Source organism: Sinohyriopsis cumingii, chromosome 17, assembly GCF_028554795.1.
Source record: "Sinohyriopsis cumingii isolate HCF-2022 chromosome 17, ASM2855479v2, whole genome shotgun sequence".
NCBI lineage: Eukaryota > Metazoa > Mollusca > Bivalvia > Unionida > Unionidae > Sinohyriopsis > Sinohyriopsis cumingii.
The window spans coordinates 16,696,594-16,720,593 of NC_142977.1; the positions used below are offsets into that span (position 1 = coordinate 16,696,594).

The following is a 24,000-nucleotide window of genomic DNA, read 5'->3' on the forward strand; positions in this document are numbered from 1 at the left end:
GCATTGTGGCAGTATATATACATGTTAGCATTTCACACAAGCATGTGTCAGTAATTTGGCAGAATATATACGTTAGTATTTGACACATGCATATGTCAGTTAGTATTGTGGCAGTATATATACATCTTAGTATTTGACACATGCATATGTCAGTTAGTATTGTGGCAGTATATATACATCTTAGTATTTGACACATGGTTATGTCAGTTAGTATTGTGGAAGTATAAACACATGTTATTATTTGGTAAATGTCAGTTAGCACTGTGGCTGTATACATGCATGTTAGTATTTGACACATGCATAGGTCAGTTAGTATTGGGCAGTATATATACATGTTAGTATCTGACACATGCATAGGTCAGTTAGTATTGGGCAGTATATATACATGCTAGTATTTGACACATGCATAGGTCAGTTAGTATTGGGCAGTATATATATTTGTTAGTATTTGACACATGCATAGGTCAGTTAGTATTGGGCAGTATATATACATGTTAGTATTTGACACATGCATAGGTCAGTTAGTATTGGGCAGTATATAAACATGTTAGTATTTGACACATGCATAGGTCAGTTAGTATTGGGCAGTATATATACATGTTAGTATTTGACACATGCATAGGTCAGTTAGTACTGGGCACTATATATATTTGTTAGTATTTGACACATGCATAGTCAGTATTGTGGCAGTATATATACATATATGTGTGTGTGTGTGTTAGTATCAATGCATGCATATGTCAGTTAGTATATATCATGCATGATTTAAGAACCATTTTTCCTTGTTTCATTGTTTTTTCATCTATGTTACATCATGCATGTTTGCAATCTTAAAGTTTCACAAGTCTATAATCTTTCAATATCTTTTTAATTTTTCAATATCTCTGTACTCTTTCAATATTTCTGTAATTTTTCAATATCTCAAAACCCAGTTGTGTAAATTTCCAAATTTGTTCTCATTAATCATCCAAGGTCAAATTCTTCAAGTCAAGTTATATGGAAAAAAAAGGACTGCATTCCATTAACTCTCAAATCAGACACATTTCCACATATCAGTATAGTAAAGCACTGATTATCCACACCCACCTGGAACTTAGATTTTGTTTACATGATGAATTTTGGTTAAAGAGTTGAATGTGAATGACAGAATGATGACAGCTATGAGTGATGGCTATTTTATATATGCCTATGCGAATAAAAGTGTCACAGGCCTTGATATGGTAAACTCAGTGCACATTGATTATACCCACACCTGTACTAACAAGTGATTAACTTTATTATCCTTCACTTCAACAAAGATGACTGATTGAGAGTCAATTTGTAGGCTTCTACTAAATAATGCCTTTTATCAGACCATTAGGAGTCTTTAACCATGCTTGATTAGTTTGGGATTTGTGCCACAACCCTTGGCAACAACTGGTGCATGAACAAGCTTTCCTTGTATCTCACTCTCTCCCTCCTCTCTAATAACTGCTTGTACGAAATTTTAACTTTATAAAAATAACACTGTTGTTTATAGTATCATTGTAGTTTTAACTGCATTAGATCATATTTGCTTGTTTATGTAATTATAATTATATAAGATTTGATTGTTTATCCAATTATAACTATAAGATTTCAATATTTATGTAATTATAATTGGATGAGATTAAACATGATTGTTTATGTAATTATAATTGTATGAAATTTGATTGTTTATGTAATTATAATTGTATGAAATTTGATTGTTTATGTAATTATAATTGTATGAAATTTGATTGTTTATGTAATTATAATTGTATGAGATTAAACATGATTGTTTATGTAATTATAATTGTATGAGATTACACATGATTGTTTATGTAATTATAACTGTATGAAATTTGATTGTTTATGTAATTATAATTGTATGAAATTTGATTGTTTATGTAATTATAATTGTATGAGATTAAACATGATTGTTTATGTAATTATAAATGTATAAAATTTGATTGTTTATGTAATTATAATTGTATGAAATTTGATTGTTTATGTAATTATAATTGTATGAGATTAAATTTGATTGTTTATGTAATTATAAATGTATCAGATTACACACGATTGTTGATATAATTATAATTGTATAAGATTTGATTGTTTATGCAAATTATATCTGTATGAGATTTAACATGACTGTTTATGTAATTATAAATGTATGAGAGTAAACAGGATTGTTTATGTAATTATAAATGTATGAAATTTGATTGTTTATGTAATTATAACTGTATAAGATTTGATTGTTTATGCAAATTATAAATGTATGAGATTTAACATGACTGTTTATGTAATTATAATTGTATGAGATTAAACATGATTGTTTATGTAATTATAAATGTATGAGATTAAACATTATTGTGTATGTAATTATAAATGTATGAGATTAAACATGATTGCTTATGTAATTATAATTGATAAGATTTAATTGTTTATGCAAATTATAAATGTATGAGATTTAACATGACTGTTTATGTAATTATAAATGTATGAGATTAAACATGATTGTTTATGTAATTATAAATGTATGAGATTAAACATGATTGTTTATGTAATTATAAATGTATGAAATTAAACATGATTGTTTATATAATTATAAATGTATGAGATTAAACATGATTGTTTATGTAATTATAAATGTATGAGATTAAACATGATTGTTTAAGCAAGTAGAATTTATCAGATTAAATTTGATTGTTTATGTAATTATAAACAAAGATTACACATGATTGTTTATGTAATTATAATTGTGAGATTATATTTGATTGTTTATGTAATTATAATTGTATGAGATTATATTTGATTGTTTAAGTAATTATAAATGTATCAGATTACACAAGATTGTTTATGCAATTATAAATTTATTAGATTACATGTGATTGTTTATGTAATTATGATTGTATCAGATTACACATGATTGTTTACGTAATTATAATTGTACCACATTATACAAGATTGTTTATGTAATTATAATTCTAACAGATTACACATGAATGTTTATGTAATTATAATTGTACCACATTACACATGATTGTTTATGTAATATTAATTGTACCAGATTACACAAGATTGTTTATGTAATTATAATTGTATCAGATAACACATGATTTTTTACATAATTATAATTGTACCAGATTACACATGATTGTTTATGTAATTATGATTGTATCAGATTACACATGATTGTTTATATAATTATGATTGTATCAGATTACACATGATTGTTTACATACTTATACTTGTACCAGATTACACGATTGTTTATGTAATTATAATTATATGAGATTATATTTGATTGTTTATATAATTATAACTGTACCAGATTACACATGATTGTTTATGTAATTATAATTGTACCAGATTACACATGATTGTTTATGCAATTATAATTGTAACAGATTACACATGATTGTTTATGTAATTATAATTGTACCAGATTACACATGATTGTTTATGTACTTATAATTGTACCAGATTACATATGATTGGTTATGTAATTATAACTGTATCAGATTACACATGATTGTTTATGTAATTATAAATGTATTAGTCTGAGATTACACATGGCTTCATGTAATTATAATTGCATGAGATTACACTTGATTGTTCTCGGTTCAAATTTCTGTTTCTTGGAGTTTTGATAGACAAAATAGTTTTATTTCTCAATGTATTTACACTGTATGTAAAAATCAATGTGGACACAGAATTACTCTATATCAGACCACACCTTACTTTAAAAAAATGTTATTTTACTTGCCCGTCTCCCCACCCAGGCTTATCATTGGAGAAATACTGTAAACTTGTTTCAGCAAATTTCTATCTAATGAGCATTTGTTTCATTTCCTGTCTGCTCTTTTAGTGGACATTGATGTATGCTTGCCATATCTGGGTATTTTTAAAATGCCAATCATTCTTAAATCATGGTTGTACAAGCAGGCATCACCAGTCATTAAAATGTTGTAATAAATTAAAATGTTGTAATAAATTAAAATGTTGTAATAAATTGCACACATTTCCACAAGGAACTTCTAACACTACATTTCAAAAGAACCGTCATCGCTTGTGATATTCATTAATAAAAATGAATTATAGCTGTTGTTGACCACCTATAACTTCCTATGTTTAAATATCCAAAAGACTAGAGTAACTGACAATGACTGAAATTGATGTAACATGAATTATAAGTAGGCATTCTTTAACCTTTTAATGTTTTGAAGGAACTCCAAAAAGGAAAAGTGTACTGGACTGTAACAGAGTGAGATTCTAAAGTCTAATACAAAAAGATAGGCACTGAATACATCATCATCTTCATCATCATCGTGCTTGTTGTCATCACTACTATGGATGACAAATAAAGTCATCAACAGTATTTGTCATTTTGCTTTTCACTGCATTTTCTGCATCAGTCTGCTATACCTAATTCCTGCTGTACCAATTTACTTAAATTCACTACTCTTAAATTTACCACTAAAATTCATCACCCCATAAGGTACCACATTTCTGTTCTGAACTAATTCTTTGTGGTTGCCATGTTGATGTCTATGTGGTAAGTTTTACTAATGAAGGTCAGGAGTAGATCAACAAGTATTTGAGTGGAATATGCATGTAGGAACACATCTGTATGAAGTTCTACAGACATATCTATGCAAAGATGTAAAGACATATCTATGTAAAGTTGTATAGACATATCTACCAGTATGCAAAGTCATAAAGACATATCTTTATGAAGTTGTACAGACATATATATATCAAGTTGTACAGATATATCTATGTAAAGTTGTACAAACATATCTATGCAAAGATATACAGACATATTTATGTAAAGTTGTACAGACAAATTTATGTAAAGTTGTACAAACATATCTATATCTAGTTGAATAGACATATATATGTAACATTGTACAGAGATATATATGTAAAGTTGTACAAACATATCTATATCATGTTGTACAGACATATATATGTAAAGTTGTACATACATATCTATTTAAAGTTGTACAGGCACATCTAAGTAAATATGTACAGACATATATGTGTAGTTGTAAAGACATCTATATAAAGTTGTACAACCATATCTATATAAAGTTGTAAAGACATATACATAAGGTTGTACAGCCACAGCCACATCTATATAAAGTTGAAAATATATATCTATATGTTGCTGTACAGTCATATATATGTAAAGTTGTACAGACATATCTATATCAAGTTGTATAGACATATATATGTAAAGTTGTACAGATCTATATCAAGTTGTTCAGACATATCTATGTAAAGTTGTACAGACATCTATGTAAAGTTGTATAGAAATACTGATATGAAGTTGTACATACATATCTATGTAAAGTTGTACAGACATATCTGTGTAAAGTTGTACAGACATATCTATGTAAAGTTGTACAGACATATCTATAACAGGTTGTTCAGACATATCTGTAAAGTTGTACAGACATATCTATGTAAAGTTGTACAGACATATATAAGTAAAGTTGTAAAGACATCAACATAAAGTTGTACAGTCACATCTGTATAAAGTTGTAAAGCCATATCGATATAAAGTTGTGTAGATATATCTATGAAAAGTTGTAAAGACATATCCATACAAAGTTGTGTAGACATATTTATATAAACTTGTACAGCATGTTTTTTGTAGGCAAAACTGTTTCATATAATCTGGGGTAAAATGAATACCAATTTACCTCCAGTATTGAACTGATACACTGGCAATTAGCAGGTGTGTGCAAAATGTTATATATAATTTAAGAAATTACTGAATTTCCTTTTTGCACTTATGTAGAATAAGTGTATTTTTCAAGAAAATTTGCTCTATATTGTTTTATTGGTTTGAGTTTTGATGTCTGCAGGATGTAATATCATTGAATCTATAACTCTGTGGGACAAAGCACTGTCATTGTTTTATGTCATTCATATGATCTGCATGAAGGTATAATTGTGTTACAACCAATTTCAGATATATTTTATCACTGTTTTAATAAACTTTCTGTATAATTCTATGGTCAAATGTTAGACAATATTGAAACACAAGATGTCTCCAAATGAAAAGTACCATTAAGGTACTCAATAACATTACAGCGGTACATGTAATGGAACTCTCTCCCTAGATCTTGGGCCATCTTTCTCCAAAATCTGACAGTCCAGTAAATAGTCAACTGTAAATTTAGAAAACGGAAGGTCCTGCAACACTCTGTATAGAAAGCCATGTCACCCATTACTCTTGCCTGTCACTTGATGTCATGAGTGTACTTTGAAATCTCTACAATGGTTTTCTACTTCAGGTTCATTTTCTCAAGGGTAAAAGTACTGTAGCAGGGAACTAAATAGTCAATTGCCTGCATATGCCATGAAGGAGAATAATGTGTGAACGAGTTCCATTAAAGAATAATGTGTGAACGAGTTCCATTAAAGAATAATGTGTGAATGAGTGCCATTAAAGAATAATGTGTGAATGAGTTGCATTAAAGAATAATGTGTGAACGAGTTCCAGTAAAGAATAATGTCTGAACGAGTTCCATTAAAGCTTCAAGGTGGTAATTTGTTCTTATTTCTGATAAGATTTGCAAGTAAATGTTATTACTAAAACGTCAATTACAGTATTTCTCCTATGATATGTTCATACATTATTATACTTGTATCAGTCAAAGGGATTTATTTTAGAGTATCAATTTTCATGCTAACAGGTATTGTGTACTGCATGTTAATGATAGCCCATGTATACGAACCTTTCTCGGCATATACTGTGAATCCAAAAGAGAAGCATAAAGTGAAAATAGGAATGATGATCAAGAAATGTGCTTATAGATTATAGGAGTGGATGAAAAGTAGCAGTGAATATAATGTATCATTCATTACAAGGTTTTACATATAATGTACAAAGTATTCATTCAGGCATGAGCTAAATGTTATTTGGTTTTAGGGATCAATGAATAACATCTGGATAAAAATTTGTATGCTTTAACAAAAGACAAGGTTAAGGGGCAAAGAAATAATCTGAATACAAGAATTCCAATTTTGACCCTTGAGCCCAGTAAGGATGAGGTGGAAATTGGTTTTAAATCTTTGTGTATATCTATATATATATATATATATATATATATATATATGCAAACACTTGGGATGCTTCAATGAAATTCCACTTGCCAATTCAAGGTTTTTGGAGATTTGGGTTAGTTGGGCTGGGATATAGCTATTCACTGTTATTATGATTAATGTTAAGGAAATTATTGTTGTTGTGGAATCCTTCACTACAATATTGTTAATTGGAGCCATAAAAGTATGCAGTGTTATAACCTGTCACCTTACATTGAGATATTTCAAAAGCATGACTATTTAGAAATGGATGTTTTAATGAAAATTTAGTATATTATAATACGGGATAAACTAAACATTAGATGAAACCAAAAAATTGTAGCTATTTCAAAATTAACATTCACCCAGTATAATGATATTAATGACCATACCAATATTACCAGATATACTTGCTTGTAAATCAGGTCCAACTGCAATCAACACAGACCCCGATTTGCCATCACATAATGTGCTGGCAGATCAGGGTCTATGGTTGATTGTTCAACTGATTACTCATAAAAACTGCAGAGACCCAGATCTGCTGGTGCATTATGTGATGGCAGGTTGGAGTCTGTGCAGTTGCTAGCTGGACTTAACATGAAACAAAATATATATGGTATATTAGGTACTACATTATAATGAGTTGTCATACTGTGACTGTATTAACATCATCATTCTTATTAATATTATTATTATTATTCTAATCATCATTATTATGATATTATTAGTTTCTTTGAAGCAATATAAAAGCATAATGAATTTATAAATTTTTCAATATATTTTTCCATACTGTAAGTATTTAACAGTATAACTCTACTGGCTTTATACTATTAACTGATTTGGATTACATGATATGTATACATCTTTAAAAAGATGCAAGAAATAATACATATTACCACATCTGTTAATCAAGGCTTTTCCAGAATAATGTCAACAAGAAATCAAGCAATTATGCATATGCAGTTAAAAGAATGGTCATAATACAGCATTTCAATTTGTTTTTTTTGTGAAGATTAATGAAGAAAAAAATAGAACAGTTATCCGTACAAGGAAACAAAGCATGAAAACATAATGAAACAGGCAGAAAAATCTCTGCTATAGCAAAATTTGCAGGCAAAGAGAAAGCCACTCCAGGGGCCTAGTGGTTAGAACAGCTGCCTCAGATGCAAGACGTCATGGATTCGATTCCCAGCCGAGTCTTACAAAAGACTTACAAAAAATGGTACTAACAGCTGCCTCGCTTGGCACTCAGCATTAAGAGGTTAGTGTTAGGAGTGGTCGGCTTGGTGTCAGGATAATGTGACTGGGTGGGACATCATGCTACATGTCTGCGGCATGATGCCCCAGTGCTAGACATCACTATAAACTGCCACACTGCAGACATCATAGCGATATGACTGAAAAATTGTTAAAGCTACATTAAAAATCCAAATCACACACATGCAGGCAATGAGAAAAAACTATTCTCCAACCACTCAACTCTCTAGCCTGACAACACACACTGCATACAGTTTAGAAAACTGTGTAATCAAAAGTCAATGTGATGCAGAGAAAGCTAGAGTTTAGTTAGCATATACTATACAAAATCAAACTCTCAATCAACTAAAAATTTCATATTTTACATGTGTTTGTTGAAATTATTTAAGTTTTGTCTTTGGTTGTTTGCTACTTTTTAAAGAGCAGTAAATGTCACATTGAAACCAGACAGGCAAATTGGTCATAAATGACCATTATGTAACATGAATATAACCTAGTACTGCACATGCATCTTAACTAAAGTCCATCTCAACATGGTTGAATAAAGTTTCTTAAAAAATACTCGTCAAAATTAAAGATGATAACTTCAAACCCTAAAAACATTAGATTTCAGTTATTTTGAATATCGGTTTTAGTTAAAAGTACAATTCATACCCAACAATGGTTTAAGTGAAAATTGCCAAACAAATTGACAATTTTCACAACTCATGTTGGACAATTTTCTGCTGGAAACTATGGGTATGACCAGCATTATAAAATTATTCATTGTTATCTTTAGGTGAACTAGTAACCACAACTCTGAAAGAATTTTTCCCACAATGCCCTGTTGAAAATTATGCACATTTACTTGAAAAAATAGCAATCTGTACATCAGAGAATTTCTGCATTACCAAAATCTGCTATAGATTATGCATATACATGAAACTGACATTCATTTACGTGTTCAAAATAACTGACCTTTCTTGTTTGTAAACGTCTACAGTTACCATGTTAAAGCTGGTGAAATATTTTTCAAAAATCAGAAAGGATATACATATTAGATGATGTTGAAATGGACTATACACAAGGAACAAGATCTCACCGCCAAATGTTTCAAACAAAAAGACATGAAATATTACAGAAGATGAAACTTATTGCAAATGTTCTTTGGCCTTGTCTAGTCATGATGTACTTGTGTCACATAATGGTCATTTGATGCACTGTACTGCTTTCAACAACATCTAGACCCATGACAAATGCAAAATGCAAATTCAAAAGGCCAAGCACATGTAAAATGTGAAATATCAGTTTATTTACAAATGTCTGCACACATGATGCCTTTCTTTTTAAGTAATACATTTCTCTTTTTCTAGAGTATATGCTTTTTAATAGTTTATTATTATATAGCGGTAAGAAGGCCACATTATAAACTCTCCCAGCAAATTTTCTTTACAAATAAATCTAACTAGATTTAGATGTCAAAAAACAGACATCTATCGAAACATTTATTATTGCAATATCTGTTGAAAGTGACCTAATTTTTGAATGATGGTGTAGTTTTTCAAACTAAACATTGTCAAGCAAATGACAACTGAACTGGAAAATACTTAGCATGGTACCAGCACATGAAATGTTACCGTCTACTATTGACAGTCTCATGATTATCGTAAATGTGGATATGACAGTAATAAAATAAACATGAACAACACCAGAGTATAATCTCAAAAATACCCAAAACCAAACTTTCTACCCTGTTTAAAAAAAACAACAACCAACTTGAAAGGACAGAATCAATCATGGTATATGCAAATATTCATTATGTAGTGTTGATATTCATATGTGAGTGTACAACATAGTTTGCTGGTTCATGAAGTAGGAGCACAAAAAAATAAGCTGGATAATTATGTAGTAATACAGATGATGGTGATATTAAATGGCTGACAAGAATGCCTAATATAGAAGACGGTAATATTAAATGGCTGACAAGAATGCCTAATATAGATGATGGTAATATTAAATGGCTGACAAGAATGCCTAATATAGATGATGGTGATATTAAATGGCTGACAAGAATGCCTAATATAGATGATGGTGATAATAACTGGATGACAAAAATGCCTTATATAGATGATGGTGATAATAACTGGATGACAAGAATGCCTAATATAGATGATAGTGATAATAACTGGATGACAAGAATGCCTAATTTAGATGATGGTGATAATAACTGGATGACAAGAATGCCTAATATAGATGATGGTGATAATAACTGGATGACAAGAATGCCTAATATAGATGAAGATGGTATTATTTAGATGACAAGAATGCCTAATATAGATGATATTAATTTGATGACAGGATGCCAGGGTACTAAAGAAACCCACAGAAACAACAGTAAGATAGAATACAATTGACCTTGCATTTGTGAAGCAAAAACGAAAAATCTAATATTTTTGGTCACAAATCTAAAAACACAGTACATGTACAGGTATCTAAGTGATGCTAACAAAAGTCTACATTTGATACATAATTAAAAATGCAAATTCTAAAACTTTAAACTACTCTAACTAAAACCTAAAACTCTAGAGTTAATTTAATTAATTAAGCAAACAGCCTAATCTATATACATGCACTAATAAATTAAGACAAAAATCTCCAACTTCAACAGAACTTGTACTAATAATAAAAATTAACAACCAAACATATCAGTAACAAGGCAGAAAAATTCAACTATCACATTTTTAAAAAAAAGACTAACCTCTCCTTCTAGTTCTTTCTCCTTGAAAGAATTGTAATTAAAAATTGCAGGGTTTAACCCACTCTAAATTGAAATAAATAGGTTTAGAACAATGAAAACAGGACAGAATGTCCATAGCAAAATTCTTTTCTTGTATTACAATACATTAAAAAATACTGTCACAAAGTTATTTTGTCTTGAGTAGAAAGATTTCAACATGAAAATAATATAATCAAACTTATGGTCTGTGCTCAAAATTTGTAAATTAATGAACTTTAAGAACACTAGGCCAAAATTGTTCAACATTTATGTTCAAGTTTTAGTCCCTACCTTTTCCAGGGAAGAAATGGAGATTGTGCAAAACTACCTATTTTTGTATACATGTAATTATGCATGTACACATGGAGATGACAAAGATAAATATGAGCATATACTGTATTTCTGCAGATTCCTGGTCTAATCTGTAAGTCCAAAGATATACAGGAAGAGTTTTATGTTTCCTGATACAGCGTTCTTGTTTGCACTGTTTACCTTTCTGTCATGAATGACCAGCATATGCAGAACTGTATTTCCGTTGGCATCTTGAAGATTGGGGTTAGCTCCCTTGGCTCGCAGAAGTCTCACACATTCTTCTTGACCCAGGCATGCAGCAAAACTTAGGGGATACTCTCCAAAGTAAACATACCTGAATAACAGACAAACTTAGGGGATACTCTCCAAAGTAAACATACCTGAATAACAGCAAAACTTAGAGGATACTCTCCAAAGTAAACATACCTGAATAACAGCAAAACTTAGAGGATACTCTCCAAAGTAAACATACCTGAATAACAGACAAATAAAGTTTAAAGAAGATCAACTTCAATGGCTTGTCATTACTTCATCACACAATTATACTTTGACACAATCAAATTAAACCTTCTACCATGCCACATCACGATCCTCATGGACTGTGACTCAGTGATCATAAACCATGTTACATCAAGTGTCTTCCAGCACTGACTGCATAGATATATTTAATTCTAAAAAATTTGACTAAAGGTGTTAATTTGCTTGAAAAACAAATGATGTCAAAGTGTTACTATCCTGGTCCACAAATGCAACAATAATTTTGTCTTACCAGAAATATATATGGTAATGCTCAGAAATTTTTAGAAATTAATGAAAAAAATCTGTAATTACTGGAATATTACACTGGAATTGGTATCCCCATCAGCTAAAATGTCAAATTTACATTGCTGACAAATGAAAAGTAAAAATCTATATTATTTTAAACACTGTTTTGAATGGTTTTCATTTACTCCTATTGCAAAATATATTCCAATGTTACTAATATATCTCTGGCCATTCTGCCATAAAATCTTACCCAACATTTGTTTAATAATGTACTCTATTCTTGCAAGTCTTACTCAGAACCAATTCAGGCAACCTTTAGATTCATCAGAATATATTTTAGCATGCTTCACTCTTAATAACATTTTACTTTGGATGAATGAACATGTTTGAAACTACTCACTACAAGCACAGTATAATGTGGTTTCTATGATAAGGCAGGTATTGTCAGTAAATTCCATTTTATTAAGTGGTAACAAAATTTTATGCATATGTAATGAACTTCAATATACGGTGGCTTCACTACAAGGTGGTATATCTACCAGTAATGACTCTCACTAATACAAGTACAAATATAATTACTTCTAGCTTTCATAATCACTAGTACAAGTACACATATAATTACTTCCAGCTTTCATAACCACTAGTACAAGTACACATATAATTACTTCTACCTTTCATAATCACTAGGACAAGTACACATATAATTACTTCCAGCTTTCATAACCACTAGTACAAGTACACATATAATTACCTCTACCTTTCATAATCACTAGGACAAGTACACATATAATTACTTCCAGCTTTCATAATCACTAGTACAAGTACACATATAATTACTTCTACCTTTCATAATCACTAGGACAAGTACAAAATATAATTACTTACAGAAATCATAATCAGTAGTAAAAGTATAATCAAGTCTAGCTTTCATATTAACTACAAACACAAGTACTTTTCAAGCACATTTAATTACTTTGAACTTTGTAATTACATCTACATGTATAAGTATAACTACTTCTAGCTTTCAAAATCACTAGCACAAGCAGAAGTATAATTACTTCCAGCTTTCAGTCACTAGTAGAAGCACAAGTAGTTTTCAAATCATGAGCACAGCTGAAGTACTCTTTCCACTGTAAGTGTATTGAATTTAGAAGGCTGACACAGTGGACATTGTAACTTAATTGAATTCAAAAGGATGACACAGTGGACTGTGTAACTACACTAAATTCAGGAGGCTGACACAGTGGACATTGTAACTTAATTGAATTCAGAAGGCTGACACAGTGGACATTGTAACTACATAGAATTCAGAAGGCTGACACAGTGAACATTGTAACTGCACTGAATTCAGAAGGCTGACACAGTGGACATTGTAACTATATAGAATTCATACAGAAGGCTGACACTATACTCACTGGACATTTCAACTGCATAGAATTCATACAGACAGCTGACACAATACTGGACATTGCAACTGCATAGAATTCATACATAAGGCTGACACTGTACTCATTGTACATTGTAATTGCATAGAATTCATAATGAAAGCTGACACTATACTCAGTGGACATTGCAACTGCATAGAATCCATAAAGAAGGCTGACACTGTAGTCAGTGGACATTGCAACTGCATAGAATTCATACATAAGGCTGACACTGAACTCACTGGACATTGCAGCTGCATAGAATTCATACAGAAGGTGAACACTGTACTCAGTGGACATTGCAACTGCATAGAATTCATACATAAGGCTGACACTGAACTCATTGGACATTGCAACTGCATAGAATTCATAATGAAAGCTGACACTATACTCACTGGACATTGCAACTGCATAGAATCCATAAAGAAGGCTGACACTGTACTCAGTGGACATTGCAACTGCATAGAATTCATAATGAAAGCTGACACTATACTCAGTGGACATTGCAATTGCATAGAATTCATACATAAGGCTGACACTGTACTCATTGGACATTGCAAATGCACAGAGTTCATACAGAAGGCTGACACTATATTCACTGGACATTGCAACTGCATAGAATCCATAAAGAAGGCCGACACTGTACTCAGTGGACATTGCAAATGCACAGAGTTCATAAAGAAGGCTGACACTATACTCACTGGACATTGCAACTGCATAGAATTCATACAGAAGGCTGGCACTATACTCACTGGACATTGCACAGAGTTCATATAGAAGGCTGACACTGTGCTATGCAAATCTTCTGATTCAGCTAAAACTGCTCAGTGTCACATTTTTATATTGTTGAGCATGCTTAATGAAAAGACCTTGAAATACAGAAGCACTGAATGACAGCTGATTGGGGATCTTGAGATCATGTGTAGCTTCATGGAAACAGTGAAGGAAATATCGGTCACTAAGAACAATAAAGATTACATCATTTATTTAAGGAGGAATACATAAACTATCACAAAATAACATAATAACTGGTTATAGAATTTAGTGAAATGAAAACTAACATAAGAAAATGCGATTAGAGTGTGAACCAAGACTTTGATGTAACTGGCAATAGAAAGAAAATGGGATTAGAGTGTGAACCAAGACTTTGATGTAACTGGCAATAGAAAGAAAATGGGATTAGAGTGTGAACCAAGACTTTGATGTAACTGGCAATAGAAAGAAAATGGGATTAGAGTGTGAACCAAGACTTTGATGTAACTGGCAACAGAAAGAAAATGGGATCAGAGTGTGAACCAAGACTTTGATGTAACTGGCAGTAGAAAGAAAATGGGATCAGAGTGTGAACCAAGACTTTGATGTAACTGGCAATAGAAAGAAAATGGGATCAGAGTGTGAACCAAGACTTTGATGTAACTGGCAATAGAAAGAAAATGGGATCAGAGTGTGAACCAAGACTTTGATGTAACTGGCAACAGACTTCAACCCATCCTAATGCAAACCTGGCATATGCTTTATAAAAATATAAATAAAAATATATACAGCATATACAAACTCTATTTGATTGATGAATAAATTTAGATATGCTAAAATGACTTGGGTGGGTGGGGGTGGGGGCAAACTCTTATTACAGGGATAACATCTGTTCACAAACAGATGATTCTATTCTTAAAAAAGTAAAAGCAAACAAGGATACAGGTTACTAAATGGCTAATTCTCTATGTCACACTAGGCAATGACTTTATACATTTATATTCATTCTCAATACACAAGATGTGAAAAAAGGTCTGCTATAAACAGTGTACTCAGCTCTATGTCTGTTACCTTTGCCAATGAAGGCTCTTAGGTTTGCCTTACATGTGTTATGTATTTTTAATTTAATTGATGTCTTTCACTCTTTTCTGTTACTTATTTTTAAGACCATAGACTCAAAACACATGTGACATAACAAAGAAGTCAGCTTAAGACATATTGGGAGATTTGCAAATTTGATTTTGAGTTTTAACTTCAAATGAAGGAGAGTTTTCAGTCAGAACTGGCAATTGTTCATTGTGGCACATGACTTTGACATTCTTATCCAATTGATGACCCAATGATTGGGTAACCTTGTTAGTAATTGTTGTCCGTTTGTATAGAATTTTTGTGTGATTTCTATGTCAGAGAACATTATTTTCACTAGATCTGAAAAATGATCTGCTGTCATAAATGGGAGATTATGTTCAGCAAAAAAGTTGGCAAATAGAGTCTCAGCACATTATCTTTATCCACATCTGATGCCGATTCCACAAACATGGATTTCAGTGATGGTGTATTTGTTGTCTTTTTTTAAATATGCTTGATAATGCTGCATGATGCAAAATGTCACTCTTGCCACTCTTGCCACCATAGCAAATTTTAAAATCAGCTTCGCAGGAAGGGCAGAATGCATATTCATGTCAAATGATATTGATTCCAACCAATGAAATTCCCATTCCCATTCATCATCGAATGTTATTTGATATTTTGGTTGCTTAATTTTGGTGTTTTAGCACTGGGAGATAAGGCACACTTAATTTTTGGTGTTTTAGCACTGGGAGATAAGGCACACTTAATTTTGGTGTTTTAGCACTGGGAGATAAGGCACACTTAATTTTGGTGTTTTAGCACTGGGAGATAAGGCACACTTAATTTTGGTGTTTTAGCACTGGGAGATAAGGCACACTTAATTTTGGTGTTTTAGCACTGGGAGATAAGGCACACTTAGACATCTTGACCAACTCTAAACACCAAAGCCAAACCAACCTGTTTTATGCTGATTGAGCTCTTTTAGTAATCCAACCATAGTTAGTTAATCTCTTTAATCCATTCAGAATTACTTTTGATCACGCATAGCATATTCCAACAAACTTCAAACACCCAAGCCAACAAACCCTGCCAACACAATCAAAGGGGTGTTAAATATTTTATGCTGCTTGAAATCAGCAACTAAATCACCTTACCCTGTTTATGCCAGATCATAGGCAATATTATTATAAATATACTACACTGGAAGTTAGGTGGGAAAAAAATGAGAAACAAAATTCCATAATAATTTTGTGTACATGGGAGATTTTTAGTGAGCGATGGAATGGACAGAAGGCACCTGATATCTCAATAGTAAAATCCTCCCACTCAGAAGGTTCACATGTATGGATCACATCTACAGCTATATATGGACAAAGTGAGTGTGAAACCTCTGCACTAAGCTATCGTTTTAATATCTTTATGTTTGTGCATGTCAACTCTTAAGTATTCTGTGTAAGCATGTGTTAACATGTATTTGCACGTGACCATCATTCTGACAAATGTGTGCATGCATGTGTTTCAACGTGTATTTGCATGTGACCATCTGTGTAAGTATGTGTGTGCATATATATTTGCATGTTACTCTCATTCTGGCCAATGTGCAAGTATTTGCACACAATATGCATTTTGTGTATGACTATCATACCCACCCTTCCTAGTCTATATATGTATCATGGGTACATGTTAATGTGTAAGTATGTGTGTAGATCTGTATTTATGTGTAACCACCAAACTCACCCTTCATAGTCAGTTAATGTCAGTATGCTTGTGCATGTCAATATGTAATTATGTGTATGACTATTATAATTACCCTTCATAGTTTGTTTTCTCACACAAATCAACCCATTCATGATCCTGATTATCCATACGGGACTCCTTCTGGTCATCAGGACAGAAAAACTTCCCACAGCAGCGGCAATGGTAATCAGCCCCTTTGTCCAGTAAGAACTTGACCATGGCTGGGTCTTCATTTACAATCGCCATGTGAAGAACATTCTCTCCTGCCGAGGAGAGGAAAAACTGAAGGTCAAAGATCACTCAACACCCCTTATGAGAGATACTAGCTATGTCCATTTAAGTAGGCCAAAGGGCATTATGGAATAAAACATGACATGTGATTCCTTGTTTATCCAAGATTTATTGGGAAACCTATAGATACACAATATAAGTAAAAAGTCAAAAATATACTGAAAGGTTTTGCTTTTCTTCCTCATGTAATACACACATTTTTTTAAAAGTTCATACCAGCCTGAATAGCCTTGTGCCTAAGAAGTTATTAAATGTCAAAGCATAAACTTGGTTGATATGGTAATCAAACTTTCGATTTAAAGATAAATATTTAAGTGGTGCACTTTATCTTACACAATTTTGCTTTTGTTTTCATTTTTAACAACACAGCTTCATCTTTGTGCACAAACATTTTCCTAATTTAGAAAACCATTTTTCATTTATCAAACAACTTTCAACATTCCAACTATAAATGAGTGACAACCATTCAACATTTGTAAACTTTATATCCATGCATTCAGGAAAAATCCTCTCAAACGTTATGGTAGTCAATTAAGAAACTAGGATCTAATTAATTACTTGCAAAATGGGAAGATAAACAAATCATATGGAGATCCAAATTTGATTGAGTAAGAAATTTGTTCATTGAACACAGATGCCCCATCACAGTACCTGAAAACTGACTTAATATAAAACTTAACCAAGGCATAAATATTAGATGTGTATTACATTGTCAATATAGTGATTTACTGCAGTATTTTTCCAGAGGTAGTAGGGGCCCCAAGTGGCTGAGTGGTCTAAATTGCTCTCTGTTACGGATCACTGCCATCTCACCTCTGTCTGCGTGGGTTCGAGTCTCGGATTCAGCCAATGTGGGTATGTGAGAAAGCTTGCCAGTAGCTTCTCGTGGGTCGGTGGTTCTTTCCGGGATTTTCCCGGGTTCTTCCTCCACCATTAATACTGGCCGCCATGTATAGCATATCATGTGCTAAAAAATGGCGTTAAACCCCACAACAACAACCAGAGGTAGTACAGAACTCTTTATCACTCTACTGACACATAGGTAGTTTTCTGTCAGAAAGGAATGATGAACATTAACAAGTAAGCTTTATTGATATTAAAAGCATGTTTTCATTTTTCACAACACAACAATTAACAATAACCAGTGTTATAATGTAATAATAGTATCTGTCACGTATTAATATTGAATATATTTATTAACCTTTAATCACATGTAACATACGTCAAGTATGATAACATGGCAGACTAATACGATGTTATGAAACATAGATCATGGGTAAAATAGAAATTTTGGAAAACAAATGAATAAAGATCATATTCTGAGTTATTTAGTTGTAAATTTCAACGTGTCAAGCACATGTAATCCTTTTGTACGAGGGAGAATCATTATAAGATTTCCAGGAGAGCAGTTGTTTGCTCTCTGTTCAGATTTTATGTAATTCCTCTGGTCCACTAAATATTTTTCTCATTTGCAGAGTCAGCATATTTAGTGATGCTCTCCAACAAATTTCTAACCCACAGACACTGCAATGACTTTATATAATGATGGAAACTGCAAGCATGAAACATTTAAATGTCAGATGACTGTGTTTTAAAAAACTAAAATTCAAGCATTACCATAATATTAAATGTCAGATGACTGTGTTCCAAAATTCAAGCATTACCATAATATTAAATGTCAGATGACGATGTTCCAAAATTCAAGCATTACCATAATATTAAATGTCAGATGACTGTGTTCCAAAATTCATGCATTACCATAATATTAAATGTCAGATGACTGTGTTCCAAAATGCAAGCATTACCATAATATTAAATGTCAGATGACGATGTTCCAAAATTCAAGCATTACCATAATATTAAATGTCAGATGACTGATCCAAAATTCAAGCATTACCATAATATTAAATGTCAGATGACGATGCTTCAAAATTCATGCATTACCATAATATTAAATGTCAGATGAATGTGTTCCAAAAAGCATGTAACATTTAAATGTCAGATGACTGTGTTTTAAAAAATTAAAATTAATGCATTACCATAATATTAAATGTCAGATGACTGTTGCAAAATTCACGCATTACCACAATATTAAATGTCAGATGACTGTGTTCCAAAATTCAAGCATTACCATAATATTTAATGTCAGATGACTGTGTTCCAAAATTCAAGCATTACCATCATATTAAATGTCAGATGACTGTGTTCCAAAATTCAAGCATTACCATAATATTAAATGTCAGATGACGATGTTCCAAAATTCAAGCATTACCATAATATTAAATGTCAGATGACTGTGTTCCAAAATTCAAGCATTACCATAATATTAAATGACAGATGACAATGTTCCAAAATTCAAGCATTACCATAATATTAAATGTCAGATGACTGTGATCCAAAATTCAAGCATTACCATAATATTAAACGTCAAATGACTGTTCCAAAATTCATGCATTACCATAATATTAAATATCAGATGACTTCCAAAATTCATGCATTACCATAATATTAAATGTCAGATGACTGTGTTCCAAAATTCAAGCATTACCATAATATTAAATGTCAGATGACGATGTTTCAAAATTCATGCATTACCATAATATTAAATGTCAGATGACTGTGTTCCAAAATTCAAGCATTACCATAATATTAAACGTCAAATGACTGTTCCAAAATTCATGCATTACCATAATATTAAATATCAGATGACTTCCAAAATTCATGCATTACCATAATATTAAATGTCAGATGACTGTGTTCCAAAATTCAAGCATTACCATAATATTAAATGTCAGATGATGATGTTTCAAAATTCATGCATTACCATAATATTAAATGTCAGATGACTGTTGCAAAATTCACGCATTACCACAATATTAAATGTCAGATGACTGTGTTCCAAAATTCAAGCATTACCATAATATTTAATGTCAGATGACTGTGTTCCAAAATTCAAGCATTACCATCATATTAAATGTCAGATGACTGTGTTCCAAAATTCAAGCATTACCATAATATTAAATGTCAGATGACGATGTTCCAAACTTCAAGCATTACCATAATATTAAATGTCAGATGACTGTGTTCCAAAATTCAAGCATTACCATAATATTAAATGACAGATGACGATGTTCCAAAATTCAAGCATTACCATAATATTAAATGTCAGATGACTGTGATCCAAAATTCAAGCATTACCATAATATTAAACGTCAAATGACTGTTCCAAAATTCATGCATTACCATAATATTAAATATCAGATGACTTCCAAAATTCATGCATTACCATAATATTAACTGTCAGATGACTGTGTTCCAAAATTCAAGCATTACCATAATATTAAATGTCAGATGACGATGTTTCAAAATTCATGCATTACCATAATATTAAATGTCAGATGACTGTGATCCAAAATTCAAGCATTACAATAATATTAAACGTCAAATGACTGTTCCAAAATTCATGCATTACCATAATATTAAATATCAGATGACTTCCAAAATTCATGCATTACCATAATATTAAATGTCAGATGACTGTGTTCCAAAATTCAAGCATTACCATAATATTAAATGTCAGATGACGATGTTTCAAAATTCATGCATTACCATAATATTAAATGTCAGATGACTGTGATCCAAAATTCAAGCATTACCATAATATTAAATGTCAGATGACTGTGTTCCAAAATTCAAGGAATTCCATAATATTAAATGTCAGATGACAATGTTCCAAAATTCAAGCATTACCATAATATTAAATGTCAGATGACTGTTCCAAAATTCATGCATTACCATAATATTAAATGTCAGATGACTGTTCCAAAATTCATGCATTACCATAATATTAAATGTCAGATGACTGTGTTCCAAACTTCAAGCATTACCATAATATTAAATGTCAGATGACGATGTTTCAAAATTCAAGCATTACCATAATATTAAATGTCAGATGACTGTTCCAAAATTCATGCATTACCATAATATTAACTGTCAGATGACTGTGTTCCAAAATTCAAGCATTACCATAATATTAAATGTCAGATGACTTCCAAAATTCATGCATTACCATAATATTAAATGTCAGATGATTGTGTTCCAAAATTCATGCATTACCATAATATTAAATGTCAGATGACTGTTCCAAAATTCAGGCATTACCATAATATTAAATGTCAGATGACTGTGTTCCAAAATGCAAGCATTACCATAATATTAAATGTCAGATGACTGTTCCAAAATTCATGCATTACCATAATATGTCAGATGACTGTTTTCCAAACTTCAAGCATTACCATAACATTAAATGTCAGATGACAATGTTCCAAAATTCAAGCATTACCATAATATTAAATGTCAGATGACTGGTCCAAAATTCAATCATTACCATAATACTAAATGTCAGATGACTTCCAAAATTCATGCATTACCATAATATTAAATGTCAGATGACTGTGTTCCAAAATTCAAGCATTACCATAATATTAAATGTCAGATCAAGATGTTCCAAAATTCAAGCATTACCATAATATTAAATGTCAGATGACTGTGTTCCAAAATTCAAGCATTACAATAATATTAAATGTCAGATGACTGATCAAGAAAGCATGAAACATTTAAATGTCAGACGACTGTATTTTAAAAAACTAACATTCAAGCATTACCATAATATTAAATGTCAGATGACTGTGTTCCAAAATTCAAGCATTGCCATAATATTAAATGTCAGATGACGATGTTCCAAAATTCAAGCATTACCATAATATTAAATGTCAGATCACAATGTTCCAAAATTCAAGCATTACCATAATATTAAATGTCAGATGACTGTTCCAAAATTCATGCATTACCATAATATTAAATATCAGATGACTTCCAAAATTCATGCATTACCATAATATTAAATGTCAGATGATGATGTTTCAAAATTCATGCATTACTATAATATTAAATGTCAGATGAATGTGTTCCGAAAAGCATGAAACATTTAAATGTCAGATGACTGTGTTTTAAAAAACTAAAATTCATGCATTACCATAATATTAAATGTCAGATGACTTGTTCCAAAATTCATGCATTACCATAACATGAAATGTCAGATGACTGTTCCAAAATTGATGCATTACCATAATATTAAATGTCAGATGACTGTGTTCAAAAATTCATGCATTACCATAATATTAAATGTCAGATGACTGTTCCAAAATTCACGCATTACCATAATATTAAATGTCAGATGACTGTGTTCCAAAATGCAAGCATTACCATAATATTAAATGTCAGATGACGATGTTCCAAAATTCAAGCATTACTATAATATTAAACGTCAAATGACTGTTCCAAAATTCATGCATTACCATAATATTAAATATCAGATGACTTCCAAAATTCATGCATTACCATAATATTAAATGTCAGATGACTGTGTTCCAAAATTCAAGCATTACGATAATATTAAATGTCAGATGACGATGTTTCAAAATTCATGCATTACCATAATATTAAATGTCAGATGACTGTGATCCAAAATTCAAGCATTACCATAATATTAAACGTCAAATGACTGTTCCAAAATTCATGCATTACCATAATATTAAATATCAGATGACTTCCAAAATTCATGCATTACCATAATATTAAATGTCAGATGACTGTGTTCCAAAATTCAAGCATTACCATAATATTAAATGTCAGATGACGATGTTTCAAAATTCATGCATTACCATAATATTAAATGTCAGATGACTGTGTTCCAAAATTCAAGCATTACCATAATATTAAATGTCAGATGACGATGTTTCAAAATTCATGCATTACCATAATATTAAATGTCAGATGACTGTGATCCAAAATTCAAGCATTACCATAATATTAAATGTCAGATGACTGTGTTCCAAAATTCAAGCAATTCCATAATATTAAATGTCAGATGACAATGTTCCAAAATTCAAGCATTACCATAACATTAAATGTCAGATGACTGTTCCAAAATTCATGCATTACCATAATGTTAAATGTCAGATGACTGTTCCAAAATTCATGCATTACCATAATATTAAATGTCAGATGACTGTGTTCCAAAATTCAAGCATTACCATAATATTAAATGTCAGATGACGATGTTTCAAAATTCATGCATTACCATAATATTAAATGTCAGATGACTGTTCCAAAATTCATGCATTACCATAATATTAACTGTCAGATGACTGTGTTCCAAAATTCAAGCATTACCATAATATTAAATGTCAGATGACTTCCAAAATTCATGCATTACCATAATATTAAATGTCAGATGACTGTGTTCCAAACTTCAAGCATTACCATAATATTAAATGTCAGATGACGATGTTTCAAAATTCAAGCATTACCATAATATTAAATGTCAGATGACTGTTCCAAAATTCATGCATTACCATAATATTAACTGTCAGATGACTGTGTTCCAAAATTCAAGCATTACCATAATATTAAATGTCAGATGACTTCCAAAATTCAAGCATTACCATAATATTAAATGTCAGATGATTGTGTTCC

At 31.3% G+C, this 24,000-nt stretch overlaps 1 protein-coding gene across 1 annotated transcript in view; it reads right to left on the reverse strand.

The window, feature by feature from the left end:
- Nucleotides 1–24,000, reverse strand: part of LOC149777820 (transient receptor potential cation channel subfamily V member 5-like) — a 99,609-nt gene that overhangs the window by 57,558 nt on the left and 18,051 nt on the right. The window contains exons 3-6 of the mRNA XM_089938265.1: nt 17,246–17,435; nt 11,603–11,756; nt 11,093–11,113; nt 6,753–6,767 (exon numbers count right to left, since the gene is read on the reverse strand). Coding sequence (XP_089794391.1) covers nt 6,753–6,767; nt 11,093–11,113; nt 11,603–11,756; nt 17,246–17,435 — 380 coding nt within the window. The remainder of the gene's footprint in view (nt 1–6,752; nt 6,768–11,092; nt 11,114–11,602; nt 11,757–17,245; nt 17,436–24,000) is intronic.